This window comes from Azolla caroliniana, unplaced genomic scaffold, assembly GCF_043228905.1.
Source record: "Azolla caroliniana isolate FFs.n. ecotype wild unplaced genomic scaffold, voAzoCaro1.0.p SCAF_15, whole genome shotgun sequence".
Lineage (NCBI taxonomy): Eukaryota > Viridiplantae > Streptophyta > Polypodiopsida > Salviniales > Salviniaceae > Azolla > Azolla caroliniana.
In genome coordinates, this window is record NW_028230450.1 from 18,356,105 (window position 1) to 18,375,383 (window position 19,279).

Below are 19,279 nucleotides of genomic sequence, written 5' to 3' on the forward strand. Positions count from 1 at the left end.
AGCCGGAGATCTCGGCTCTTCTCTGACGAGCTTTCGCACCTCCGCAAGTTCGAGGCGCTCTTGTGCACCACCATTCCTTCTCATCCTGAGAGCCTCCGATCGATCGGATCAGAGGTAGTAGTTACCTGTACAGGCAGTGGCATGGTAGCAGAGCTTCAGGCCATTCTTCCTGACTGCCGGAGGCGGATCCTAGAGCTCGAATCCGAGGCCACCAGTGGAAAACCACAGATCCTTACTGATTTGGATGGCCAATCATCCCACACCACCAATTTGAGTGGCCGTTCCTCGGTTTCCTACCAATCATTTCACGCGAAAAATGCGGGTAGATGCTCATCAGGTTTGGCAGATTCGGGCCAATCGCATCACGAAGATTCGACTGCTGCTCCTCCTCCTTCACATTCGCCTGATTCCAGTGACCTATCACATATCATTATTACCGATTTGGCCGGCCATTCATCAGCTTCCTCAGATTCGGACCAATCTCATTACATTAATTTGGGCAGCCTTTCTTCAGGTTGGGTCAATTCAGTCCAATCACATCATCACGCGACGAAATTGGTTGTCCCTTCTTTAGCTTCTGATTTGGTTTCCGAACAATCACATCAGGGGAGGAATTTAAATCAATATTCTTCAGGTTTACTTAATTCTGATCAATCACATCACACCGACTGTGATCTTTTACATTCAGCTGATTCCTCCCACCTACAGCACGCCCCAAAATTGGGTGGCCATTCTTCTGCTATTTGCAGTGAATCACACCACACAACAAGTTTGGGAGGCCATTTTACAGCTGATTCCGGCCAATCGCATTATACCCCAGATTTGGGTTGCTATTCTTGCTCGGCTTCGCCAGGAGCCTCCAACTACGGCCAGAAGATACGCTCTCTATCCAAATCTCCTGACAAAAGGGTAGCCATTATGATGCCAGTGGCCAAAGAGAAGAGGGACAGGGAAGGTGATCGAGCTGCTTACTCTTCTCTTTCTCCGACCAAGAAGCAGCAAAGTTTGGGTACTTGGACAGCCAACCCTCAACACATGAATGTAGGGAGCTCAAAACGTAATAGCTCCTCAAGTAGTGCTGGGCCTGGCAATGAATGTGGAGGAGGAGCCCTTACCTCCCCCCATAGATTAGCTGCGGTTAAACTTGCTCTCACCAAAGCCAATATGAAATCTGGAGCTTTGCTTTCCAAGGATTGTCCAGACCTGCCCATGAATAGTGTCACTTCAGGTACTCAGCCTCACATCTCTCTCTCTCTCTCTCTCTCTCTCTCTCTCTCTCTCTCTCTCTCTCTAGCATGAATTTATGTGTATGTATATATGAGTGTGTGTCACGGAGGTGACTGATGATGAAGAATTAGGGTTTGATTCTGAAGAGGGAGCATGAGAAACCGGTACCACATCCAAAGTGGTACCTGTTTATGATTCTACTACCCCAACATCATGAGATTTTGTAGGCAAAGTGGACAGCATACATAGCTAGGTATAGAGTGAAGCCTAGCACACCTGCACAAGGTCATAATGTTGAACATTTATGGACAAATATGAGGGAAAGTGGACTATCAACTTTCGATGGTAGAATAAGAGGTCTATCATGGTGGTGACTGGTGATGAAGAATTAGGGTTTTATTCTGAAGAGGGAGCATGAGAAATGGGTACCACATCCATGGAAGGTAGCAGGCATGCAAAATACCCAATTCCGACAGTGGGATTTAGTGACATTGAACTTCGTTGGCATTTGATATACACTTAGGCTATCTGGATCTCCCACTGTCAAAAATGGGCTATCTTTTCTGCAACATCAAATTAGATATAGATGTACATACCAAAACATTAACACACATGATCTAGAAGCGTCGATAATTTTGTTCTGTTCTTCTCCCCTGCAGACATACATATTCTAAACATAGAGTTCATGGATGAGTAAATTGTAGCTCATCGATTAGATTTGATCTAATTATTGATGGCCATGAATTCTTATGATGAACAGATGATGAGAGTTTGCAAGAAATGAGAGGAGGATGCAGTGATAAGAGGAATGACAGAAGAAACGAGGCATCCATAGATGTGGGTCTTTCTAGTACCACATCTGAAGTCATGAAAACGAGTTCGCAAGTCTCTGGAGTACAACAATTATCTCTAAATTACAGTGCAGATATAAGTGGTTGCGAGACATTATACCCTGACGATAAGAGGTTAGATCGTCGGTTTAGCTATGCTTGTCGATTTGTTGAGAGGAAGAAGGAAAATATTAACTATACAGTGCAAAGTCCAAATTGTACATCTGATATAGAAACAGAAAAAGATGATGACAATGGGTCCGAAAGAAAGATCTCTTCAGATAGGTGTATTAACAATGATGGTGATACGGTGATCTCATATCATATAGATGAAGATCATGCTAAAAAATATAGCTCTGCAGAAGAAAGTGTTGATCCTGAAGTAGCTTCTTCCTGTACATTAGAGATATTTTCCAAGCATTTGAACTGTAGTGACATGAACCATTTCTCTGTGGCTGAACGCAGATCGATGAAAAGGATAGGTCATGAAGAAGTGGCAGTAGAAGAGAATTTGGTTGGAAGGAATCAAACCGGATGTTCATCAAAGGGAGAGGTGTTGCAGAGGATGCCTCCGGTGATGAGTAGCTCGTCGAGATCACATCGGAAAAAATGTCGGAACAGAGGAGTTCTCAGTGTGATGGATGATGTGATAAGAAAAGCCATGAATTCTCACTCTGTTGCAATACAAACTAACAAGGTAGTCACTAACAACCAAGGTTTGAATAGGACATCAAGTTTGATGATGAGAAACAAGGCTTCAAAGAAGGGGAGATTGAACCGTGATGCCGAAGAGGTAGAGGCTGAGACCAATGCGTTACAAAGCTTGCTGGGTGAACTGAGAGGATGTATTGAAGGTTTTACCACATTGATAGAAGAGGAGGGTGAGAGATGGCAACATGAGATCCATTCTCTTGAGAAGGATTTGCATAGATGGAAAGATAGTACAGATCATGAGCTGAATGGGATGAAGAGGAACTCAGATGATGTACAGAAAATGATGGATGAACTCAGAAGAGGGTTGCATAGAGTTGAGAGGGTTCTTGAAGAATACTCAGAACAAGGAGTTAAGCTCAAGCAAGGGTCAAAAGCTAAGCAAGAAAAGGTAGAGAATGTTGATCCCACTGCATTATGTATGGACACTATGAAGAAGGAAATGGAAGCTCTAGTTGCAAGTATGAAGGCCGAACTAACGTCTGAGCTTACAGAAAAGATCAAACAAAGGGACATGGATACACTCGAGCTCGGGGTGTCTAAACAATTCAAGGACATGAAGAAAGACATGGAGTTTGCCCTTGTAGAAAGTGAAAAGCTTAGAATATCAGAGAGGAAACAGATTGAAGCACTGATAGAGGGTAAGATATCTGAAAGGAGTGCCCCTCAACAAACGGAGAAGATCATGTCGGAAAAGACGGTAGCAGACATGAAGGAAGAGCTTCAGATGCTATGGGATGAAGTTGATTTCATTGCTAAGGGGAGAGAGGAGATAAAAGCAGATGTAGAGAAACTATCCTATATAGCTGAGGAAGCTAAGCAAAAGATTGTGCAGGAGCAAGAGCTACTCAAAACAGAGAATGGGATGTTGAAGAAGCAACTTCATCTCTTCAAGAGAGAAAGTGTGCAAGTAAGGGCTGAACATGACATGTTCAAGAGAGGGATTGAAGAAGAGTTGGATGATATCAGGTCAAGCCTCCAAAGCATGACAGTGTGTGAGCAGACCATGAAGAAGATGATCGAGAAGGCGGTACTAGAAAGTACTAATAAGATTCATGATAGTGTGGAAGAAAGCCACCATGGGAGGACACTCATTATGGAGAAAGTGGAGAGCATTTCTCAGCTCTACCTTGGAGGTCTTGAGGATGTGAGAGATGAGCTTCTCGGATTCAAGCTCCAGACACTCGACCAAATGAAAGACGTAGAAGGCCGATGTGCCGAGCTCGAACAGTGGCAAGCAAAGAAACAAATTGAGACTGTTTCTCTTCTTCATTCATTGGAGGAGATGTCGTTGGGTACTGACCTAGAAAACAGGGTTCTCCACCTTGAAAGAAAGGTTGAGGAACAGGGGAACCTTGACTCAGAGACTAAGTTAAACTCGTTGTCTTCCATTGAAGAAGTTCTAAAAGAGAAGAGTGGGATAGCTTTAAAGAAGGCTACCAATGCTGCAGACATGGCTAATGCCATTGTTACAGAGATGGTGGCCAGCTTCTCGACTGAGATGGAGAACATGATGAGGCAGAGCCAGAGTGTACAAGATACTCTGGCAGCTGAGAGAGAATCAGCAAGGACGTTAGCATCTGATTTAATGAAGACGGTGAATGAGGAGATCGGAAGAGAGATGAAAATGACCATGGATTTCTTAACTGCAGCCAAGAGTGATGGTATCAGCAATATCCAGGAGGAGATTGGAAAAATGGTCAGTTCCCAGAAAGAAGCTGCAGAAAAGTCTGAGAAAGTTCTAATGGAGGTATATGAGGTTCGGAAGGAGTGCTTATCGATATCTGAAGAGATGGCTAAGCATGTAAACATGGAAGAGGAAAAGCTCCTTTCCCTATTGAATCAGAGAGAGGGATCTATCCCAAATGAAGACAAAGAAGAAAAAACAGCAGCTATGTCACATGAAGATTTGAGCCTCCGTATCGGAAAGACAGAACATGAATTAGCTGATCTCGAACGTCTTGTGCAAGAAGTTAATGCCTCTATAAAATCTTTGAGCACAAAGAGGGAGGAAGAACCAAATCTAAGAGATGAGATGATAAAGCATGACATTGAGGATTTAAAGAAGAAGCTGGAAGATTCTTCCATCAGGTCAGAGGACAACAAAAGTGAGAACAATAACAGAATCGAAGCTTTCAAGAATGACCAGCAACGTTTGAGGCAAGAAATGGAAAAGTTTCAAAAGAAGATAGATAAAAGCCAGGATGAAACAAATCAAAAGGTCACTTTGCTTGAAACTATGCATTTGAACATGGCTTCCTCTGTTCAGGATCTGCAAAGTAGCAATGGAGACTTGCACAAGTCAGCTGAAATGTGGTTACAGAAGTATGCATCGGCAGCTACGCTTCTACAGGACTTGGAGAAGAAGATCTTGTCTTTAGAACATGGAATCGTCGATGGGAAGCTTGAAGAGAAAGAATTATCCGAGTTTGATAATGACGAGAATAAACTGGGTCTTAACAACATGACCCCAAAACAAAAGGAGAGGTTGATCAATCTATATCATGAGTTGTCTCGATACATGCAAAAGATAAAAGAATGCGATGGAGATATTGACGATGGTGGCAGACCTGTCAACACGAAGCTTTTTGAGAGCTTGGAGACCCGAATTACTCGAGTAGAGTCTGATGCTATCTCTAATTTGCGGTACGATATCATTTTTTCACCTTTACTCTGGTTCAAAGAAGATTGAATGTATCAAAATGTACCCAGAAAACTGTTAGATATTTTCCGACAATGGTTCTGATTAGGAAATAATACAATAAGCTTGCTGAAGCACTTAAACATGTTTGGGTGAGATGGAGTTCAAAAAGCTCTCATAATGTCAATGAACATAATTTGACTGTTGGGAAATGAAGGGGAAATTTGGGCTCTTTCTAACAATGTGATAAGGAAATGCCTGAGAGAAATCCAATGATGCAAAATATCTAATACTTTGGGGGAATTTATTTTTTTTTGTTTTTTTTTTGCTTCTCCTTACATGAATTTGCAAGTTTGTAAGCTAAAAAATGCTATGTAGCTATACTGCAGGATCGTGGAAGAGAAAATGGAGAATGTTCGGGTCGGTGTGCAGACGGCATTAGAAGGAGCTTCCATGGCAGAAAACAAATGCAGCGATCTTGGAGGACAGCTCCTGAAGCTGTTCCGCATGCTCACGGTGACGAAGAAAGAAAGCCCCTCGAGGATGACAATTACTGTGTCCGCTGACGATGAACTCTGTACAAACGAACAAGGACCCCGAGAAGGACACATTGGCATGAGATTGCCATTGGGTCTCAATAATGATGAGTCCCCATGCATGCGTTGCAAGGAAGATAGTAATCATATGGTAGAGCAGAATTACCACCATGTCAATGGACTTGACATGGCTTTTAATGCTGAGAGAAACAAGCCAAATGAGTGCTACATTAACAACATTCAGGGGGTCAGAAACTCCACTGCTGAGCAAAAAACTATTAGCACCCCCACATCAGTGGATAGAAATACTAAGGTTTGCATTATCCATGGTTTGAAGAGTTCACCCCGATGTCATGATCACCCTAATCATAATCGTGATGGTTCGGCCACACCAAAGGCGGCGATGAAGCGATACCATGAGCGAGGAAAACAAGAAGAACTAAGCAACCAAAGTATGGTAGGAGGAAGGAATGCTACAGTAAGTGAAGGGAAGATGCCCATAAAATTTAATGATGAGAGGAAGAATGAAACTAGTCCAAAGAAGCAATACATGTTGGATGGGAGATCGGAATGCCAATCAAGCAATACAAGGTTAGGCGCAGGGAAATCACAAGTGCATTTGCGTAGTCGACCAGCTTCAGCATTGGCATCAGCATCGGCATCACTTGTGCCAATGCCGAGTAAGAGGTGTGACCAATCCAACCGAACTCCACATCTTTTATAAACCATGTATACAAAGCTTATGGTAGTCACAAGTTCCTGCTTTACTACAGATCATTTGTGTGTGCTTCTCTGAGGATCTGATCATTGATTACCAATATGATCATAATTTTTGTAATTTGTCTGTGACCCCATCCACCACACATGTATGAGTATCAATCATTCTTGGTTCTTTTGTCCATATAGAGCAAAAAAGAGAAAAAGAGGGAGATATTTGTTTCCTGTTGTTTTGTGATTGATTCATGGTTTGCTTTTAAGATGATTTCTATTTGGCTTTCTTCTCTCTTAGCAATTTCCACCTTTTACTTGTTCTTTTGTATGAAAACAAAAATACTACAATAGGCAGGCATGTACTCTTTACATCTACATAATTTAAGAAAGGACAAAAAACTGCACCAACGTTCTCTTTTTTTCTCAAAATGCCGCTACATGTTTTCGATACTTACCAAAATGCCCTCATTGACCAGAATTTAAAGCGCTGAGACTTTAAGATGAGCTTGACTGAAATTGTGGGTACATATTGGAGTTGCATGGTTGGCTACAAGAATTTTCCTGAGAGAAAACTCCAAATTTACCAATAAGTTTTTCCCTATTTCTGAAAATGCCACTAAGCTTTCCATATTTCCCTAAATGTACATGGTGTCAATTTACAAAATGGAGAAAAGTTGTATTAATTTAGATTATTGCAAGAACTACACATATAAATGACACAACACGAGCACTTTGACCATAATACTGCTTAAGTAGAACATGCAATTACCCAATGGGCAATCTGTCCAGGGGATACAGTAAAACAACAGAAACATATTGACATTTGAAAAACAAAGAAATACTCAGGAAATTTGGTAATTTTTTTGGTTCCCATCATTAGTAGGTTTTCATTATTAATTATTTGTTCTTAGTGAATCAAGAAAAGACAGCCACTTCGAGGGTATTAGAAGCAGAAGCAGACACGAACAAAAATATTATTGATATTATTTCAAATATTTGTGGTTCTTCATTCATCCAACGCGCTATGATGCCTGGTCAATAATTCATGACATCCATGACCTACCCCATTAGCATCTAACAGTGCAATTACATTCCATGTATAACGATAACTGTGCAAGCATTCCAAACTAATGAAATATCATACCATCGAATGCAAATGATAAGGCTGTGAAAAACTCTCATTGGAACTAATTATTCTCAATAGCATGGATTTGCTTAATAATTTGATTTAACAGTTTCCACTGGGCATATATGTGAGAAAAGAAGATCATCTGAGCTCTTACATTCAAAAAACTATAAACGTCGAGTCAGGACTCAAGGGATTTTTGTGCTGGAACTTTTCTTCTAGCAGGGACAATCTATTAGATCAGCTCAGAAAAGAAACAATCATAGGTTTGATCATGACGATAGGCAGTGATTTTCCTCAAGCAGAAGTGGGATATTGGGGTAATATAGAAATGTAAAAAAAGCTTGTGCATTTGGGTCTCATACCAAATGTTTTTCATAAAAGGGAACATGTATACACATTGTTATCAATTTAGACAAACTCATAATGGTGACATGAAAGGATCCCCCAAGCTCATAGACCCTATGCCTTCCCACTCAACACAAGCTGTGGCTTCCAACCCAACCATGTCTTGCTCCCACCATCCATTTCCATCTGAATCTGCAAAGTATAGCAAATGATCAAACATTCTATGTATAGAGAAAATTGGTGTCGGGTTCAAGTGATCAAATGATAACAGTATCTTATGAACAACAATCACAAGTTATATCTTTTTTTCCACACTGAGTGCAAAGATCAATTGATCCATGCTAGTTGGGCGGGTACAAAGACATCATTTGACAAGTTTTGTGACATAGAATGACATATAGATGCCTATGCAGACTTCAACACTTTTCAGACGACAAATCACATGAACATGGAACCTCTTTTTGAATACAATAACATGGATAGCTATGCACACTTGAACTATGGGGAGTAACCCCAAAGTACTCTGAGATTTTATTTTACTCTAGTGAATGCCTCTAGCTATAATTATTCCTTCAAATGGCAATGGTTAATTCATCGCTTTATTTATCAGTTATACACGGTGTTTAAGAAATTATACAATCAGCTCGGGACATGCCTTCGGGGAAATAAAGAAAAGCTCAGGTATTTCCTAGTTTTCCATAAATACTTGGGAAGCTAAATGCAAGATATAGAGCTGTTTCATAAGCTTCCATTGTACTCTGCTAAGAGTTGAAATAAAGCTCGTAGCAGGACGCTATGGAGATATTTAGAAGAAACCAAGATGATGGTTGAATACATCTGATTAGGTTTTCAATGTATAAGTTTACAAACATGAAGGACTATGTACAGACAGATCAACATGAAAGGATGTAACATTGTGGAAGCAGAATAAATTGAGGTCACGAGGAAGATAAGGTTCAAATATTGGTGAATCCATGTACAACATTTACAGAAAGAAGACCAAATATGAGGGTCATCCCTGCGAATTCTCGCGTGGAAAATGCAGGGGTTTAAAACAGGAATGGATGCAAGAACGTGAGAATCTATGTACAAAATGAAGACAAATTGTATGAGAAGAAGGAGAGAGCAATCCATACAGTGGTTGAAAATAGGGCGGGCAGATTCTGATCTCAGCAGCTTAGGTCTGTTGGATACAGGATCATCGCCAAGCACTAGCAAACGGGAGGGCTTATTAATATATTCGTTCTTGTGCTTTCTTTTTCTGCGTTCTGCAACAAGCTCCCTTTTATTACCATCATCATCATTCATCACCATTATGAAAAAACATTAGGAAACATCACCATCACCATCATTTTTACATACAATGGACATAGAAACATCATACTTCTGTTCAGTTCGTCTACAAGTCTCTTCTTCGTCGAAGCTCTTTGCACACGGAGACTATCACACACACTCTCAGCACTGCAAGAAGACGTCAAAGAAGAAGAAGAAGCTGGAGTATCTGGCGGATTAAGCCCTGTGTCCGACCTCTGAGTTATCGGACCTCCATTCATCAACACACTTCTGTAGACAGAATCGAAGGGAAGCTTCTCTTTCTCCTTCTCCTTCTCCTTCTCTTTCTCTTTTGTCATGGTTGTCTTGTCCAGAAAATCTTGTAGAGAAAGATCCCCACGTCGCCTGTTGTTAATATTTGCATCAAGATCGATCGAGAGACAGAAAAGGGAAACCGAGGAATGCAGAATTGACAAGAAGAACAATACTGTGTATACCTAGGGTTGTTTGAAACAGCAGCAGCAGCAGCAGAAGAAGAAGAAGAAGAAGAAGAAGAAGAAGAAGCCATTGAAGAGAAAAGGGAGGCGACTGATTTTTGTCCAAGCTGCTTCATTACTGGATTCATTCACGAAGCTTTCCTTCGTCCTGCGTTGCAGTCTGCAGAAACAGAGGAAGAAGAAGGAGGCGCAGAAAACAGGGGGAAGAAAGAGAGGGAGACATTCTGTGAATTTCCGAATATGGCCTCTCCCTCATACATACATACATACATACATACATACATACATACATACATATATTATACATACACACATACATACATACATACATACATACATTATACATACATAATGAATGGATATCTTTATTAAATAAGTAGCATATACATACATACACACACATTGCACAACATACATACATACATACATTATACATACATAATGAATGGATATCTTTATTAAATAAGTAGCATATACATACATACACACACATTGCACAACATACATACATACATACATACATACATACATACAGATAGACATATATATCACACATACATACTGTACATACATACATACACACGATCCTTGAGCAAGACAACTCTCGTTCTTCACTGGACATCAATAAATGGCGTCCGATTACATTACTAAATACGGTGTATAAAATCCTAGCTAAAGCTATTAGTATACGACTTAGAATTATAATGCCTATAGTTATACATCCGACTCAAACAAGATTCATTCGGGAAAGGAACATTTTGGGTCATGTTTATACGTTTTGGGAATCTGTTGTTGTGGCAGCCAAATCTAATCAAAAGTTGGCCATTGTTATGCTTGATTTTGAGAAAGCTTATGGCCGTGTTGACTGGGATTTTTTACAAGGTGTATTGGCTCGTTTTGGTTTCTCGAAAGAATGGATAAGAGGTATTTCTTCATTATATAATTTTGCACAAAGCTGAGTCTTACTGGCTACGAATTATGGACCTTTGTTTCCTATTTCTTGCTCAATTCGCCAAGGTTGTCCTTTGGCTCCTTTCCTGTTTTTATTTTTTGTTGAGGCAATGATTCTTTTTTGAATGCTGGTGATATAGGTATATGGGGACTACGCATCCCACTCTCACAATAGGAGTACGGGACACTGAATTTGCAAATGACATTGTCCTATACTTAAAAGGTGATTTGGAAAATCTGCAAAAAACAGAATTGGTCATATGCACATTTTGTAAGGCTTCAGGTGCACTGGTCAATTGGAACAAGTCCTTTGCATTTTGGGTGGGGGATGTAGAGCCTCCTCTATGGAATCCACACCCGCAATTTCGATGGATACCATTAGGTTGCCCAGTTCGGTACCTAGGGTGTACGATAGGTATTGATCTTTTAATGGAAAATCAACTGGCACCCCTCCTCTTGTCATTGCGGAAAAAGTTGTTATTATGGAGTTCGGTCAAGCTAACTTTTGTTGGTTGGATTGTAGTTGCTAATCAGGTTTTATTGGCTTCAACATGGTATGTTATGTCATGTTGGATTGTCTCCAAGTCATGTACTCTGAAAATACGTAGACTGATTCGTAATTTCTTCTGGTCTGGTAAAACGGAAGGCAATGCTCGGTCTAAAGTGAAATGAGATGTTATTACCTTACCTTGTTCTAAAGGAGGATTAGGTATTCTTGATCCAGTAGACCAATCAAGCTCATTGTTAAGTAGGTTGCTTGTTAGAGGATTTACGTCGGGGCAAGAGATATTGGAAAGTATTATTGTTTAACTATTGTTTAGATTGCTCTCCTCGCTTAGGTGCCCCCTAGCCGAAGGATGTAAATTGGATATTTATGGAAAATTTCTGAGTACCTTCATCCAATAGATGGGAAGACAAATTTATTAGGACACTATTTTTCAGCATGGAAACAAGTATTTTTTTTTTCCCCGGAAATATATCCTTTCATTAGTTATGAACAATTATTACAATAAAAACTGACCTACCATCGAGCTACCATTGATCTGGTGCATTCTTCCTTAGGTTCCATCCCTCAAGGATAAATAGTATGAACACCACCACTCCTTAACCAAGTTATGTGATTGGTGGTGGGAACAACCATACTGGTGGTGCTAAGCACCATTTAAGTCTTGGATTTTGTACTGTGAGAAAAGGGGCCTTCTTCCAATAGGCAATAAATTCGAGACGTTGCAACACCGCATCATCTATCTCACCTTTAATATCCTCATACCGCCCTTTCAAGGTATGTACCATCTCCATCTAGACATTCCGTACACTTTCCACTGGATGAACAATAGTATTACCAAACACCTTAGAACACCTAGCAGTCCAAATAAACCACATTGTGGTGGTGCATAGTAGCTCCCATACTTCTTGCATTGTCTTTAACATGTAAGGAGCCTCCATTTGACTTCGTTGCACCACCATTATCATTCCTCTTTGAATTCTAATAATCGTGTCATTTGGGCATGCCTCATATGGCCACATCACTTGTGCCATTGTAGCCCATACTACCATACCCCACGAAAAATTGCAATCCCTAAACATACAAGCAAGAACTCGAAACACTCGTCTCCAAACTTGTTGTGCAGCATGACATTCCCACAAGCAATGTTTCAATGTCTCCGTCTGACAACTACAATGTTTCATGTGGTCGATGCAGCTGATTGTTGCAACCATTGGCCAACTGGTAATGCTCTATGTATTACTAGCCATTGGAAGACATTTATTTTCATATCTTGCTTCCTTTTCCATAATGTTCTCCAAAACTTTGTTAGGAATTCGGACGTGATCCCTTGATGGGTCCAAAATTGACTAGCTTGTGGTGTAGTCCTACATTGAGCTGCCAAAATGTGTCGTCCAATCTTAACTGAGTACTGAAAAAAAACCACACCTTTTTTCCGCACGATCAAACGGATCTTTCCACCGAAATTCTCTCAGATCCCATTGCAACCTTATCAAAGGTTTCTTTTCAAAAACTCTCAGTTTCCAATGCTCCTTGACTGCCTCAATTTGTGGGTCGACGATCCACTTAGATCCATCATAAGCAAGGACCCTTATTTTAGAAAATGTAGCACATTGCAAGACCTCTGTTTGTATCGCTGCTCTACATATATTGCCATCTTCCTCCACATCATAGTCTTGACATCGTCCGCAAGACAAATGTCCCCTTACCCCCACTAGCACTTGAAGCCTCGTAAATGCTCCTTCCCACTTGGGAGGATTAAAGGACCATACCGTAGAGGCTGAGTGCCCCAAAACCGACTGCACCTGGTCCCACATAATCAGCCCCCCTCTCAAGGAAGACAAGAATTCTGATTTGTCATTTATATTCAGAGTATGAAATGATTTCCATGCATCAATGGACGCTCCTGGCCTTACATCGAGCTTGGCCCAATCCAATTGCGTACGGGACCCCAACATGTGCCATGAGGGCAAACACATATTCATATTCCACACTAAGTTTTGTCTCAAGTATTCCTCCTCACATGTTGGTACACCATTTTCCAACCCTTTATGTACATGCTCCCATGCTCGTAGAAGACCATTAAAAAATTTGTCTTCCCAATTCCTAGTCATAACATGTTTCTTGTCTGGTATAAAGATCCACCTTATGCTATCAGCCCATAATCCACCCATCGGCGGAGCACAACGATACAATCTTTGCATAAGCAATTGCTTCAAAGGAGCATGTCCTGGTAAAAGGCCATGAACTATTAGCTTTGCTAACAAGGCCATGCATTGGTCTAATGGATCTATAATCCCTAGACCACCGTATTACTTCAGGGTTATCAGTGTACTCCAAGCCACCTTCGCTCTTACATAACTCTTATCCTCCCCAGCCCATATAAAATTCCTAACTAGCCTTCGAATTTGTCCAATGCATGATTTTGAAAAGATCCAAGATGAGGCTATATACCACACCGTAGATAGTAGCACATGGTTGGCAACTATCACTCTACCGACCAAAGATAGTTTAGCATGGCTCCACAAGAATAACTTTTTCCTCAAATTTAATTGTAATGGTGCAACATGTAATTCTAGAACCAAATCAATCCCAACCTACACTCCAAGATATTGAACTGCAACTCCTCTTTGAGTCCATTGGAAATTATGATGTGGTACCCAACAAGGCGACGGTTCCTTGCTCACCCAAAATGCAACAGTTTTCTCCCAATTTAACTTAGCTCCAGACGCTATACAAAACTGTGACAAAGCCCCTTGTACTTGTTGCAAATTCGTTAGAGTCCCATCCACATATAATGCAGTATCATCTGCAAATTCCGAGTCCAATATATCTTGTCCATGCATTGGCATTGCCAAACCACGCAAGCCTATAGATTGTGATGATATAAATACATGCATTGCTTCCGCAAACAAAAGGAACAAAAATGGTGTGAGTGGACATCCTTGGCGGATGGATCGAGTAATGTTAAACCGAGGTCCTACTCCACCTGCCAACAACACATGACTATGTGCATTTCTATAAAGACAAGAAACACCCTTAATCCATGCCGTGTTGAAGCCCAAGTGATGCATAGTACCTTCCAAAAAATTCCAGTCAACCCTATCATACGCTTTCTCAAAATCTAAAAGCAACACGGCTAGGTTTTGTTTGTTTTTTACCGCTATTGTAGTAGCCTCCCAAAATGTAAAAACATTATCCATAATACTCCTTTCCCTCATAAAACCAATTTGCGATACATGAATTATCTTTGGTAATACCTCTTGTAACCGAGAACAAAGTAACTTAGCAAATAGTTTATAACTAGTATTCAAGAGGGTGATTGGCCTCCACTTATGAATATCTTCTGAAACCCCTTTTGTTTTAGGTATAAGATAAATAAGCCCCTCAGATAATGACATGGGCATCTCTCCACTTTCAAACATATGTTGGTAAGCATCTTTTAAATCTTTCTTCAGTATCCCCCAATATTTCTTGTAGAATTTAGGTGTAAGTCCATCCACTCCAGGACAACTATTGTCCGATAAAGAGTGTATCCAATTCTGTAATAGGTGACATCAATGAATCTTGCATTGCTTGAGTAACCTTGGGTTGAATTTCCGCCCAGACCTTCATTCTATTTTGGCTGATATCCTCAGAGATAGGCTCTTCTGACAAAAGGGTAGCATAGAATTTTGTGGCAATTTCACGTAGAACATTTGGATCCATTTCAAGTTCGCCATTTTCATTCCACAAACAATAGGTTACATTAGAGTCTCTCTTGGGGCCTTTAATATTAAAAAATTGTTTTGTACATCTATCCCCAATTTGTGTCCATCTTGAAGCAGAATTGTGATACCGAAATTGACTATGACATTCTTCCATATGTTGAACTTGTTTTCGGGCTTCTTCAAGATGTGAAGTTATCCATGCACACTCTGGCCGACCCTATTGCAATCTTTGCAAAGATATCAATCTTGCCCTCATCCTTCTTTCCTTCTCTTGATATTCCATAAATTTAGATCTTGATTTTAACGCAAAATATTGTGATATCTCCGTCAAAGCACAAGCCACTTTGATTGTAATGGGAACATCCATATTATCTTTGTTCCGCCAAATATCTGTCACTTGATTATACCATCTATCATGTAACATTACTTTTTCGGGTATCCTAAATTGTATGGACTCCCTTTTCGATTGCCCAAAGGTTCTCAATATAATAGGAGCATGATCAGAGAAAGTTGTGCTTGGCATAATAGTGATATTTCCCCCATTTAAGACAAAGGCCTCCCCCACATAAAATCTATCCAATCTTGAAAGATTGGTTCCAGCAATTCTCCTATCACAATGTGAGAAACTCAAGGAATCCTGAGATCTATAAACATTAGGCATATGCCATGCATCCAAAATACTCAATTTCAAACACATCCGTTCCCAGACTGCTAATTCCTCCCCATGAATTGTTGAAACACTCCCTCCTTTCCTATCCTCCGGGTCCTCAAGCATATTAAAATCCCCCGCAACACACCAATGAGACACATTCGGTAATGCATTTGTAATTTCACACCAAAAGTGTTTCCTAGCCAATGCATGATTTGGCGTGTAGATATTCAAGTAACCCCAAGTTGTATGCAAATCTTGTAATACAATATATTGTGCTCTTCCTAGCACAATGATTTTTTTGCATATAATACTTGATTTCGAATGATGTGCTATTGCCATACACACCCCGCCTTGTGTACCACTAGTGCCAATAGCCGGGGACCAAAACATCTCCCAACTACCAGGTAATATAGTGCCATAGTTCCGTGTTCTTTGCTCATTCAAATGATGTTCTTGAAACATTATAATATCCAACGACCCATTCGTGAGACACTTTTGAATGCTTTCCTTAACCTACCTCTATATCTTCGATACAAGGGATCTCCCAAGCCCTGAACATTCCACGTGAGGAGCCTCATTAACAATGGTTAGAGACCGAACCATACCCGATCCTATGAGTCTTAGAGGATGGTTCCACGGAGCTTACACCCCCCCATCTCCCATAATCACCATTTGGCTTTTGAGTATGTCACAACCTTCTTTAATGAATTGCCAATGATGATGGGCCCGAGCCTTGGCTTGGCTTTCCAACTCATTATCTTCATGAATATAAACATATCCAAAATCAAACAATATATCTAAAGGTACATCCAATACAACATGCTTGCGGTTCATTGCATCCAAATACGGAACCATTGAACAACTTGCATTCTCTAACCCCCTCAATATTTTTTCCCCCAATTGAGGATTTTGCATGTATTTGGCAAAATACAAAACTTGTCCCCTCATGGCCAACATAACATTCGATTGATTCCATATGTCATTTCTCTCATAACCACATAATGGAAAGGAATAACCAACAAATGGGCTTTCCACTTGTTTTTGTCTAAATAAAACATGGACCCTTATTGCATTGGGTTCATGAACATCTTTAACACCCAAATGCTTTGTGAAATCATGCCCAAAGGGGGCTGCATAATCAAGTATTGAAAACCCACCATTTCCGGTATCCTCCTTCAACATCCCACATGTTCTTATTGTGGTCGCATTATCCAAATTTTGTGATCGTAACGTTCTTTTTGAACGAAATGTTCTTGACTTGACACATCCATCATTTGGTTGGATGGTATTGTGAAAGTGTTTTTAGAATTCAAGGTATTGAAGTCTACAAAAATATAAGGTATGGAGCATTCACACCCGAAGGCCAAGAACACGAGCTAAGGTTTCAAGTATAAGTCAAACTAAAAGCAAGAAAGATGGAGAAAAGTAAAAGAAGGAAAAAGCAGACCACCAAAATGCAGTCCGAAACAAACGCTCATAACTCTCTCGTTTGACACCCAAATATCACGCGTAAATATGGGTTAGAAAGCGTATGACGAGAGCTATCCGTAACTTTTTAAAACTCTAAATTTGGAGCATGGATGAGAGAGATATGACGATTAGAAGATCGTTGTGTCATAGCTAAGAATAGGAGATGGAAAAGCTCTAAAAAAAGCGTGGAAAAGAAAGCAAGCGAAACTTATCTACTAGAGGAGAACTTCATATAAATCAAGAAGAGTGAGGTGGTGAGGGGGGTCTTTTTCTTGTGATATTTTCTTGGATTTATGTAGTGTTGGTTGAGTTGTTATCAATTCATCCTTGTAGGCTTGAGTTTATGTATCTTCTTTCTCTTGTTTCTATGATCATCACTCCTTATTAATATATCTTTGTATATTTGGGTTTTTATATCTTTCTTCTCTCTCTTTTCTATCATCATCTCTCTTTTTAGGTACTAACATTTCCCCCCCTTATCTCAGTAGTGGATGTTGGTTGTTCTTGTGTATCAATTTCTATGTCCAATGCATTATACGCATTAGGGGTGAGGCATGTCTCTTGCATAGGCACCGTATGTGTCTTGCATCCATGCTTAGCCTTTACATTTATCCATTGATTGTCTCTAGTTTTCCCTTGTGCCCGTACACCCATACAATCTGAGGCTAGTTTCTCTTGACATTTATTTGCCTCATGCCCTTCTTGTTTACAATATTCGCAACAACGTTTTTTTCCCCCCAATTTAACATTTCTCCTTGGGAAATTCTTGGCTAAATGTCCCATTTGTCGACAATAGAAGCATTGTCCAGGGAGTTTGGCAAACTCCACCTTTTGTTCTATAAAATCCCCTTCTTCATTTGATAGCATTACCTTTGTAGGTAAGTTTTCGAGTGATCCTACCAAGATTCAGGCTGATGGAAATCCTGACATTTTAGTTAATCGCATAACCATACTTTCTTGGACTCTCACTACCGTTCCGATCCTCGAAGCTATTGCTCCAAGCATTGGTAAATACTCCTTGCGTAATCCCGGGAAAACAATCATTAATGGAAGTATCCGATCTCCTTTCCGTATTGCCTCCATAGGATTAAAACCTTGTTTCCAAGGCATCACAAATGCACAGGTACCTCTTACATCAAGAGGATTATGTTCCAACATTATGCCCGCTGATTCGATTGTATCCAATTCCACATGATAAAATCCTCGTCCCATAAATTGGATGTATCTATTATCCTACCAATTAATCCATGCATAGCTGCTTGTAATAAATCTTTGCACTCACCTCTATTCAGCCGAGCTCCCACCACTCTGCAGATCATGGAGAGTTGAGTTAGACACTGAATCTCTGATTTGAATTCAGCCTCTTCTTCTATCGAGAATACGATCGGTAGAGGCCGCTCCTTAGATTCTGTTGGCATGGAAACAAGTATTACCTGGTTTGCCTCACAGTAAACCTAACCCCGAACATTAACTTGATATCTCAAACAAAAGATAGTCTGGAACCCGTTGTTTACAACATCAGATAGTTCAATGTTGGGTTCTAGACAATGGCTATCGTGGGGGAAAATGACAAAAGGTCCTACGAAAATAGTTTAGACTTGGAACGACTTTTTATCACGTTCATTGGAGGAGCAAAAAGAAATCCTATGTAATATGCATGGCGGCCAAATACTGTATCAACAAATTCAAGAAGCTATGAGTAGACTCCCCATACCACCCAATAACTCTATTCATAAATGGGTTGGGGTTTTTTCAAGATTGGAAGTACTCTTGGTTATTAAAGGGTATTTAGATGATAAGACATGCCGGTGTTTTGAGGTGGATGAAACAAACCAATTGACATCTCAGTCGGGGGAAATGGTGATAGATTACCCCTATGCTATTGAACACAAGATAAGGATCATCGGATATGCCGACCGTAAATGGTATATTGATCCAATGATAGAGGAAATAAGACCACATTGGAAGTTGTGGGTGTTAGTTAAAAAACCGCTATTAAGATTAGATTGGGACCCAATTGATTATCAGTGGACAGATCCTTACAAGGGTAACAAGTTCAATTTCTTCCAATATTCTGTATAGTTGGGAAGAC

The 19,279-nt window shown here is 40.2% G+C and overlaps 2 protein-coding genes across 3 annotated transcripts; one reads left to right on the forward strand and one right to left on the reverse strand.

Moving 5' to 3' along the window:
• Positions 1-139: 139 nt before the first annotated feature.
• Positions 140-6,771, forward strand: LOC147854896 (uncharacterized). 2 transcript variants are annotated; one of them, XM_087331353.1, is made up of 3 exons: positions 140-1,228; positions 1,988-5,414; positions 5,799-6,771. In XM_087331353.1, the coding sequence occupies exons 1-3, from the start codon at positions 142-144 to the stop codon at positions 6,667-6,669; spliced, it is 5,385 nt and encodes a 1,794-aa protein (XP_087187479.1). In that variant the 5' UTR covers positions 140-141; the 3' UTR covers positions 6,670-6,771. The 2 variants fall into 2 exon arrangements, with proteins under 2 accessions (XP_087187479.1, XP_087187480.1); XM_087331354.1 differs by having other exon boundaries at positions 5,788-5,981.
• Positions 6,772-7,847: 1,076 nt separating this feature from the next.
• Positions 7,848-10,056, reverse strand: LOC147854897 (RNA-binding protein). The gene is made up of 4 exons (XM_087330894.1): positions 9,900-10,056; positions 9,515-9,807; positions 9,267-9,398; positions 7,848-8,322 (listed from the first exon to the last, which is right to left on the reverse strand). Exons 1-4 carry the CDS (start codon positions 10,025-10,027, stop codon positions 8,204-8,206), a joined length of 672 nt encoding a protein of 223 aa, XP_087187020.1. The 5' UTR covers positions 10,028-10,056; the 3' UTR covers positions 7,848-8,203.
• Positions 10,057-19,279: the final 9,223 nt, after the last annotated feature.